Below are 10,808 nucleotides of genomic sequence, written 5' to 3'. Positions count from 1 at the left end.
CCACCATTAATTTTTTTCTAAAGCTTTTTTATAAAAATGACTGAAATATCCTAATTAATACGGCATAGTCCTGGATCAAGTCTTGTCTGTGAAACCTTGCATTTAAGTTTTGTCAAATACTGAATAGAAACAATTTCTCAGCATTAGCAGTTACTTTAAAAATAACATGAAACATACTGATATACAGTTCTGCTCATACTGACTGTACACAGAACGCGCCATCTAGTGGATAATATGATCCAGTATATAAAACGATGTTCTTTATTTTATTGTTTTATTATTCCAAATCTGTACTAATTTCTCTGTTCTGTTGAACACAAAGATATTTAGAAGAATGTTAGCAACTGAGATTTCTGGGGTAGTCAAAATGTTAGTGAAAGGTGCTCCAGAACGGTTTATTTTCCTAAATTCTTAAAAATATCTTTCTGGTTGACAGAACAACAAATATACAATCACTCTTTCTAAAATTTTCAGGGTTCCCACTCTAAACCAAATGTCAAATTCCCTGACTCTTCCCTAACTTTCACTAACTAAAAAGCTGAATTTCCATGACCTATAATGAATGAATGTCTTTGAAGTGGTCGTTCTTGAAATGTACATTTTCCTGGCATTTTTCCTTAGTTAAGAGCTACAGGTGACTGAATTTGACATAAGTTATTGCCAGGTGACAAACGGGAAGGGAATAAAATGGCACTGAACTTAACACAATAAAAATAGGGCACAGAAAAATTACATTTCGATTAATTAAAACTAAAATTTGAAGTGCTAAACAAAAATCCATGACTTCAACAAAAAAATATAACTTCCATGACTTTCAATGTCTGGAATAGACCTTTTAAAAGTTAATGATATTCCAGAAATTCCATGACCTGTGGGAACCCTGTATTTTAGTCAAAAAATAGTCAGTCTGGTGTCACAGAAAGAAATGTCAGTTGCTAACATTCATCCAAATATCTTTCTTTGCGTTTAACAGAGCGAACAAATTTTATACAGGTTTGGAACAACTTTTATATGAACCTATATATAACATTTTTGAATTGTTAAATCAATAGCTAAATCAAACAAGATTTGAGTGACATCAGTTTTTTTAACATAAGCACACACAAACCAGAATGCATATTAATAAATATTCTTTATTATGTAAATTTTGCACATTGTGGCCAACATTACATCCAAACGTCTTTATTAGTGGATGTTTCATCTTTCTGTAAAATCTTTTCTAATCTCTGTACACGCTTAGTTTTTTCCACTAAAATTGTCACAGTCAGGGAAATGATTAAGGGAAGAAAAGAAGACAAAGAAATGTGTTACAAACAATACATTAAGACTACCGACATCTAACCCTACAGCCAAGGCCTATTTATTTAATAACTGTGTCTCCTAAGAAACTGTTTCCTAATCCACATGTCACAAGAAAAAGAAAACCAAGTCACCTGTGATTGGTTGAAAAGAATTTGGGGTTAAAGAGGAGGTGCTTAAAGGGGAAGACATATATGTGACAGACAGGTAACTTTTCCCAACAAATACGAACGTCATCAAATTTGCTAAATACAGCACTGAATTATTTTACCCCTTCCAATTCCAAATCCATGCTTCGGAAAAAACAAACTGACAACGCAGTGGTGATCATGAGTGTTATGGTCTATAAAAATAAGTGTGAGTTAGTGTGTACGGTCTAGTTGACGCTGGTGGCGGACGGCCACTCTCCAGTGCACACACTGGAGTGGCAGTATTTGGTGAAGCGGTCTTTAAGGCCCTGTCTGTACTGGTCTCGCATGCGGTAGAAGGACTTGTTGTTCTCTACAAATGACTGGATCTCATCCTGCGTCAGACAGTTCTCGTCATCCGAGGTCACTTCAGATTCCTTCTGTTTGCAAAGATATTACAAAATAAACCAATCAAGTATTGAACACTCAAAACCCGACATCTAGCATCATCAAACATCCGATTCATCTAGGAGTCAAGGAGATTCGACTCACCAGTAACTCCATCAGGCTCTTGGCACTGCCGTCGCTGTGAGCACAGGTGTCAGGTACGGGAGGCAGAGCGTGTAAGTGTCTTCCACAGCTCAGCGTATGAACCCTCACTGACGACACACAGCACAAGTTGGAGCAGGCTGCGTCTTTGCTGCGGCACAGATGTGATGAAGAGGAGGCCTCATGGATGCAAACAGATCCAGAACCTCTCCTGCTGTCTGATGCACAGCTCTCATTTAGCGTAGATGTCTTTGAGAGAGGAACAGATCACAGATTGGTTATTTCACCTAAACTATATGCAGAAGAGAATACTGAAGAATAATTTAAGTTTACTAGGTTTACTTAAAGTATTGGACAGTTTACTCACATGATCGCTCCTGCACTTAGTTTTTCTTTTCTTCTTCTTGTTTTTGCTCTTTGTGTGTTCTTCTGAGATAGCCCAGCACTCCACACAGCTGTCCACAGCGTCTTCCTCCTTCTCCTCTGAGCCGCGGTGAACACAGGAGCATTCACCTGGAAGAAAAACAATCATCGAACTGTACCATGCTGGCAAAGAGCCTCATAAACGGGAATGCCTCAATCCGAATGGATGTACAAGACTTATCAAAATCTATATGCTAAATGTTTGTGAAATACTGCTTTTTTATACCAGCTGATTTTGCAGAATAAAAACCATACAAAGACAATTTTTCGTGAAAATCTGAAGGGCACAATTATCAATATATGTTGCATGCCACAAAGATTTCTCTTGATTCACCTTCTCCTGTACCCGTTTCTTCATGGTTACACATTCCGTCGGTGCAGGCCACATCTGAGCCCTCCCGAGACCCCGTCTCACTGCCCTCCATACTGGAACAGTAGCCACAGTCGCTGCCGTTACTGTGGGGTAACAGTGCTGCTAACAGACAAAACCGTAAACCGTAAACACAAAGGAGTGGAACCGGCTAGTTTATCACATGTGTGGATGGTGCTGCATCAGGAATGCTACAGGTGACAGTGTGTTGTTAATTCTTCACTAGATGGCCGTTTAAAAGCGATCATCTGGGGAATGTCATGTAAACATCTTAATTAAGTTCTGACGCTGATTACATCTGGGGAACCTTGTGCTCCGGAGAGCTTAAGTGAAAGTGACCAGAGAGTGATTTCTGATATCTGAAAGGACTGCATTTACAGGTAAGACGTCACTATGGTCTTGTTCCATGTAGTCAGAAAAAAAGCAGCAGATATTGTATGTGTTCAGACTACATGTTTTTTTAGATACTGTATATCACTTGTAGGCCGTAAGGTAGGCGGTATCTTTCATGTTATGCACCTTTCTTGGTTTTGGGGGAATGTAGGTCAGAAGAAGCAGGACAGGTACAGGAGGAGAGCTCACTGGAGATGATGACATCCACACTGCCTACAGACTCCACTCCACTGCCACATGACTTACAACCACCATCCACAGACTCTGATGAACCCTGTAAGACACAGATGATGTTCATCACCTTAGACTTGTATGGATGTAAAAAAGTGTAAATGAGATTGTGTATCAATTATGTATCATGCATTAGTAAGAGGAAAACCTGAAACGTGTGTACCATGCGAATTCCACGAGGCGAGACGCACCCAAAACATTTTTACACCACCAAACTCATTAGACATTTGAAGGTAAGTCACGTTAAGGAGTACGAGTAGTTTTCAAAGTTAGCTAGCACTTCGAGAGAGCGGGATATTTCAGCAGCTCTAGCGCCACTCAGTGGAAAAATGTCGCTAACTGTGTTTTCTCTGTTCAGTGAGCGGCAGAAGCAGCACATATATGAACAAACAGCGTTCTTGTGAGTACAAAACACCTTTTACAGGCATCTATCGTTGTTACTGATTGGACATTTGAACATAAACATTTGCTTGTAATTAGATTATTATTTTATGTCCGACAACAGAAACATTGAATAAATAAATGAAAAATCTAAAAATAAAGGTCTGGCGCAACCTCTCATCGGCTGTCTGTAACAGAGACATTTTTAAAAGCATCAACCCTACTGCAAGGACAGTAAGAAGGATAAAGAAATATCAGATAAAATAATGTAATCAATTTGCTTTGATCACAGCCACTATATATTGTGGAAGACAAAGGGTTTCTGGGACTTGTATCACAGAATGCTATGTTTTATGTAAATATTTTAATTACTAATATTAATTTGTTTATTCATTAGACTTTCTCTTCTATTAATTTGAATACTTGATATAAATTGTTGTTAAATATAGTTTATTAAATAATGGTACTGAGAAAGCTTCAAATAGCGCCTATAATTGGTGATGGGTATCGGCCGATATAGCTTTCAGTGATCGAGGATCGGCCCCAAAAATCCTGATCGGAGCACCCCTAGTATTAGTATTATTTTCATGGGCAGAATACAACAGCAAAGAATGATTTAGGGGTCTTTACCTCATCAAGACTTTTGTCCTTCTCCTCCTCAGCTTCTTGTTCAAACCCACACTTGTTTTTACGTCTGTTCTTGCGTTTTTGCCTCTTCTTCTCCTGCTTGAGCTCTTTTGCTCTCTCCTCCTCTGAGAGCTCTTCACAAAGTTGTTCCAGTCTGCTGATACCCTGAACCCGCTCCACGGTCATCTACACAGACAAACACACCATTTATGCATTAAGCAGATGCTAAAGTCTCACGTGTCATCTTTAACACTTGTCCTGGCACAAAACAGGATCGATCTTATTATTTTTGAAGTTCAAGAAAGTTATTTTAATCTTGATAAAAATAATCTTTGACTAAAAGGTCAAAGTACTATTTAAAGGGACAGTACAGACAAAACAAAACTCTCCAAACAAAACAGTAACTGGGCAGTAGCCGCATTCAAAACAGCAGCCTCACCTCAAAGCTTTTGCGGAGGGCATCAATGCCAAGATAAAAGAGCATCTGCCACGTTTGCTCCTCCGCCCGCAGTTTCTGCCAGATCCTGTGTAGCCGCTCGTACAAATGGATTCCCAGACACGTCAGCACCTCCTCCTGAGCGACGTCCATGGTCTTTGCATGTCTCTCACGCCGCCTGTAAATCCACATATGAAACAGTGAGGTACAAACTTCACTAATGGACTTCACATATTTTCTATTGAGGACCGGACAACTCACTCGTAACCGCCTGCGAACTCAGGTTCTGCTCGGCCCAGTAAGTGAGCGATGAAGTCGGTCTCACAGCAGACGTGGATATGGCGCTCGTGGGGGCAGCAGCGTAAACCCTCATACAGGGCAGCGCAGTAGCCTTTCTCTTTACTGCAGTCCAGATCTCCCACCAGGATGTTGTATGCTCTCAAAACTTTGTTCTTACAGTCGGTACAGAACCTGCGGATGTACATCGTGGAAAGAGACCATTAGTGACAGGTTCTTAAAAAAAACGGTCGCCAGGTCAAGCAACATCTCTTACCTGTGTTTGCGCAAGTACGTTTCCAGAGTTTCAAGAAGAGAGGCGCTATCAATCAAAACCACCTCATCACGACAGTCCTGTGACATCAGTTCCCACACATCCATCCAGCTGCCCCTGTGGAACAGTAACCACGGTTACCAAACACAATCAACAAGCCCAGACATCACTGTAGATGCCTGGTAGAATAACTCTAGCTTTTTTACATTTCACAAAGCAAGGGGTTCATTCAGTGACTCACCCTAAAGGTTTGGGTTTGTGCGTGTCTAAAGAGTGCAGCTGACAGCGTTTGTTCTTTTTACTCTTGGGAATAGCATCAATTACGCTGTTTAACTTCAACCTGAAACAAAGACAGACATCAGTGCTCATATAAAACATTTATTCAAAAATTAGACAATTAAACCGGCTAAAGAAAACATACAGACAAACGTTCAAAATTAATCAAGTGGGATTTTTTTCCGACTGATGATTCTCAGTAAGAAATCATGTTAACACTTGCGTTTAACTAGAAGGATTTGATTGACTCATTGGTCTAGAATATAAAGTTCCTTTAAAACCTTAACTAGCTGGTTTAGGTTTTTAAATGTTTAAACATAGCTGGAGATAAACCCAGGTTCTGGCGGTTCAACATCAACCACCAATTTCTAGTCCTCTTCAAGTCGATGTGTAATACTTACCCGTGCACATAAAAGAGCATGTAGAGTTTTCTGGGGTCAGTGAGGCATGTCCGTGTCACTGACAGCACTCCAGACGATCCCAAGGTGAGAGGCTCCAGGGCGAAATGTCCTGAGTCTGTAAGCTGGGAGAAGAGACGCTCCACACTGCGTCTGCAGCCAACGCACGGCACAGACTGAGACAGAGCGCTGAATACTTCTCGGGACATCACCATCAACGCCATGTTCAGATCTTGCTGTTTCAAAAGTCTGTGATGCTGTTGGAGAAAGCACAGACGGAAACGTCACGATGGACACGAGCGAATAACAGTCTAACGTTCATCATTTGACTCATGCTAGAGGCTCCAACATTTAGGAAAATATATATATATAACCTGCTGAATCTTACAAAAACATGTCCCTGTTATAGTACAGTACTGTCTGCCGATAGAGAGAGATTTTGTTATTTACCTCAACAAACTGTTTCATTTGCGAACTGTGAATCTGCTGGCTGTCAAACTCCAGGATACTCTCTGGGAATTCCATCACCATCTACAACATTAACACGCAAACTGCATATAAGCTTACTACAACAAAACAACCATTTACTGAATAACACAGTCTTTTTTTATAAGGAAGTAAAAAAATGTAGAGGAATATAAAAACATTTTGTATCCAACACTGCTTGCATGTATGGTTAGTAATATTTTCTTAAGAATCTATAAAGAGCTATTACTTTTTATTAAATGATCAGACTTGTGATTGCCCCCTGGCAGATTACAAAGCAAGAGAAACAATCCTTTAGGGAAAAACACAGAATGTAATGAATAAAATATCTTACAGTGAGTGTGTCATCGATGTAAAGGGGAATCTGTCGTGCTAGGAAAATATAGTCCTCTTCTCCATCCCTGCAGACAGCCACCAAACGCGCCATCTCTCCTCAAATCTCCCTACGAAAAGTTAAGACAATCACAGATTACAAAGCACAAAATCACCTCTATAAGCGACATTTAATAAATTAATTTAAAAAAATCTAGATTGATGATTATTAATGCATATAATGCCAGATTTAAAAGCGCAACCAGTGTCTGATTCCCAGCAACCCTTCAGCTTTGCTAGGGATTATTAGCTTAAACATATACTCTCAGCCCAGAACAGAGGCTTCAACACTCAAAATACTCACCTTCACTCCCGAGTATTACTGAAATACGTATATACATGCATCATGTTGTGCACACTCAGTATATGACACACGCAGTATGTGTCTTTTTATCAGATGTACGATCATAAGTCAGAAGAGGTCAACCCACAGCAGCGCAAGCTAACACTGAGCAGCTAAACACCTCCAAACCAGCCTATCTAATATATCAAAATATACATTTCACATTAATGTATAATAAAATGCTTGCCAGTCCGGTCGCTATGACAACGTTACACAATGAAAGCTGTAATAACCACCCATTTATCCCCTCCAATGACATGCATGCTAATTAGCCTACTAGCTAAAGAAATGCACGCACGCACACACACACAAACTTGTACATGAGCTTCAACGTGTGATTTTGAAATATTTCACGTTTCAAAGTATTATAGCGAAAGTATTGAAACTAATGGTTTGAAAACGGGACCATTTAGCATCTCAGAGTCGAGTTAGCACACGAATAACATATGAAACTTTCTCAAGCTGCTAGTCATGACTGTACGTTAGCTTGCAGGCTGACATCTTTCACTGCGACTTTTAACCACTGCAGCAAGCATTTCTGCATGTTAAACATGCATCGACAGGTATCATTTATATTTCAAATATTAACTGATAAAGGTGTGCTGTTAAGATATCTTACGTTCTTCTGACTGACGAACGAACTGACACCCCAGCTTTCACTAGACCTATTCCGGGTTTATCCTCAAAGTGATGGTACTTCTGTGGAGTTTTAAGATTTCCAAATGTTCAAGTATCGAAATGCATTAGTCGAACCCACCTGTTTTCTGAAAGTTGGTTCTTTTTTGGACAAAAACAAACAAGTGCGACAGCGGCGTATGTGGCAGGCGAATGTTCTGTGACCTTTAGCCCCCTAATACGTCAGAAAGTAGTTCCGGGCTCTTGTATGACGTATTGATTGACATAGGGGAGGAGTTATTAATCATGTATGTTGTTGGAAATTTATTTTCTTCATGTATAAAATAAATATGAACATATTGTTTATTACGATTTAAAAATGGGCAAGACACGTACAACTAAGACAATGTAATATGCATTTTTTGATAATGGTAAAATGTATTAAGCATTTATCTTAATTAATTTGCCCTTTGTACTTTTAAACCCATATAGGTGGTGTGTCTTTTTCCTATTTTTATTTCCATTTTATTGTATAATGTTATTGTACATGCTCTTACAAAACAAGAGATTGCTTGTACTTTAAAAATTATTTTATCATAATGCTGTACTAAGCAAATTGCATAAATGTGAAAATGAATGAATATGAGTCCCTGAAAACGAAATAAATGTTCATGTTATCTGTACTCAGGTACAATTTTGTTATAATACATTCATATTTACTTTGGTACAAAATATTGTATGTTGGCTCATTTTATTTTATTTACACTATGCAAACTTTAAATACAGCACATTTCACAACAGAATTTTCAAATAAAATGTATTTCTGAAAAAGACTAAATAAAAAAATAAAATGTAAAAAATAAAAATGGGTCAATGTATTACCAGAACTTAATAGTTATTTTATTAATATGCATTATAAATATGACTAAGCTATTTATGAACATATACATCAACAAAACACTTACAGCTATGACATCACTGCTGTTTAGAGTGTCCACTAAAACATTGGTCAAACCAGTCATAATATTTGCAAGCAGAAAATATAATAACTGATTCCGGTTTACAGATTGTACGAGACACAATGCATCTAAATTTTGTCTAATCTTGTCATGTGTTGATGAATTTACTGACTTCTTATTTGTACAAGGAGTCCATGATGAAGCTACAAGAGAAACATTAGAGATCACTTTAGAATAAAGCAAAAGTCCATCAGCAATGCTTAAGCAAGAAATAAATAACATGGATTGAGCTACAGTCCAAACACAGAAAGAAAGGTTGGCCATTCTGCGTGACACTGGCTCTATATATGTCTGGCAAATGTGCAAGGTGATAAATAACCCAAAGCAGGTTAACAGAAGGTTACGAATCACTTTGATCCAGTCCTTAACTAATGTTCTGCTCTGCATCAGGTATAGCCCAGCCTGAACCCCAGCCATATAGATGGCTATGTAACCCACAACTGAGAAGATACCCTCCCTGTTGGCCTGCAGAAAGCCTGTACGGTCATCATTGTGGATGAGAAAATTTTTAAGCTCTGTTGTCTGCAAGAAAACCTGGTAAATTCCACTAAGGAGGAGAGCAAGAAGCCAGTAGACATTTACAGGAAAAATGGCTAAAAGCACAGATGCCACCACTCTAACAATAGCTAACGTGAAGAAAAAGTTCCAGTGAACTCCATACTCGGTCACATGCTCGTGGTAGCCAGTTGACTTGATGCTCGCCAGTCTCACCAACCCCAAAAGCACCAGGGGCCATACAGACATAAACTGCTTTAACACATGGCTAAATTTTGATCCTTGAATATTCTTTCCTCTCGCTTCAGGACACACTAGTGCATTGGCCATCACATATGCTCCAACACCAAAATCCATGACCCCCGTGCCATACATCTCTGTCTTTGCATATCGTCTGGGGAACACACTGAAGTCGACGGCCAGAATGCTTATGGCTGTCTTCACATTGACCAGAACCCGGAAGACGGTTACAAATGGGACCTGATTAGATTCTACTCTTGTTTGTAGAAACTTGTCAATCGTACTCTTGTGTGAACCCTGAGATGGTCGCCTTCTGTTGTTGTACACAAAGTACAGGACAGCAAAATCCACTAGAGCCAGACCCATGATTACAAAGTGAAGAATGTCGCAAAGTATGGTACATGACAGGACCAAAGGAATTATCAGTGTCATGAAGTCCAATTGTAGATGGACTCCTTGGGACAATGGAAGGACCCCTTTTCCCAGGTGGAACACTATAAGGAAGAGTCCTCTACTCAGGACACACAGTGGAGCTAACAGGGATCCCAGTGAAACCTCTGTCAGCGTTGTTCCATTGAGGTTGCTGACAAATGAAATCTTGCCATCTGGCAATGCCATTTCCTGTAAAAAACACAGTACAAACATGATGTTACTAATGGTTAGTTGGGAACCTATATGGTAATGAAATATAGAATAAAAACAATCGACATATTAAACAAAAAATAGCAAAATAGGTCGATTTAAAAACAAGACACAGTGGTACTTTTGCCAGACTCATCTAATGAGTTTGTGCTCAAATGTGAACAACAGCGGTAAAGACAAAAGGATCTTATTTGACGCAAAAACATATTTGGATATACCTACCTCGTCCAGTGTCATTTGTGGAAAGAAATTAGTGTCTGTCCTCGCTAGAGGCTAACAGCGGACTGTCAGGATTAACCGGTTTATCACACTAAAAAAAGTAAACACTTCATGTTACCTGGTTTAAAAATGAAGGTGCATTATATTTAATACAATACTTCAAATCTATTATCAATTATTCATGGTTAATTCTTACTTTCAAACGAAATGCTTCCGCACATGAGAACTATTTAGAGAAATTTCTCTTCCGCATTGGGAGTGGCTTTCTGTGAACTCATCATGTGGGCGGGACTCGGATAGAAACTGCGTGACGTCA

The 10,808-nt window shown here is 39.1% G+C and overlaps 2 protein-coding genes across 5 annotated transcripts; both read right to left on the bottom strand.

Annotated features, from left to right (window-relative positions):
- Positions 1-1,113: 1,113 nt before the first annotated feature.
- On the bottom strand, positions 1,114-8,129 carry ggnbp2 (gametogenetin binding protein 2). Of its 4 annotated transcripts, none has more exons than XM_056745507.1 (14): positions 8,020-8,129; positions 6,882-6,990; positions 6,512-6,592; positions 6,065-6,318; positions 5,629-5,727; positions 5,391-5,504; positions 5,099-5,308; positions 4,841-5,015; positions 4,405-4,587; positions 3,289-3,436; positions 2,734-2,874; positions 2,344-2,489; positions 1,980-2,225; positions 1,114-1,867 (listed from the first exon to the last, which is right to left on the bottom strand). In XM_056745507.1, the coding sequence occupies exons 2-14, from the start codon at positions 6,972-6,974 to the stop codon at positions 1,676-1,678; spliced, it is 2,082 nt and encodes a 693-aa protein (XP_056601485.1). In that variant the 5' UTR covers positions 6,975-6,990; positions 8,020-8,129; the 3' UTR covers positions 1,114-1,675. The 4 variants fall into 4 exon arrangements, with proteins under 4 accessions (XP_056601485.1, XP_056601489.1, XP_056601488.1 ...); XM_056745511.1 differs by having other exon boundaries at positions 1,114-1,864; XM_056745510.1 differs by having other exon boundaries at positions 2,734-2,871.
- Positions 8,130-8,747: 618 nt separating this feature from the next.
- pigw (phosphatidylinositol glycan anchor biosynthesis, class W) lies at positions 8,748-10,756 on the bottom strand. The gene is made up of 3 exons (XM_056745512.1): positions 10,689-10,756; positions 10,496-10,583; positions 8,748-10,252 (listed from the first exon to the last, which is right to left on the bottom strand). The coding sequence occupies exons 2-3, from the start codon at positions 10,508-10,510 to the stop codon at positions 8,756-8,758; spliced, it is 1,512 nt and encodes a 503-aa protein (XP_056601490.1). The 5' UTR covers positions 10,511-10,583; positions 10,689-10,756; the 3' UTR covers positions 8,748-8,755.
- Between the last annotated feature and the right edge of the window lie 52 nt (positions 10,757-10,808).

Source organism: Triplophysa dalaica, chromosome 4 (genome assembly GCF_015846415.1).
Source record: "Triplophysa dalaica isolate WHDGS20190420 chromosome 4, ASM1584641v1, whole genome shotgun sequence".
NCBI classification, from domain to species: domain Eukaryota; kingdom Metazoa; phylum Chordata; class Actinopteri; order Cypriniformes; family Nemacheilidae; genus Triplophysa; species Triplophysa dalaica.
Note: the sequence above shows the minus strand (reverse complement) of the source record. Positions and strands in the feature narration are given on the sequence as shown.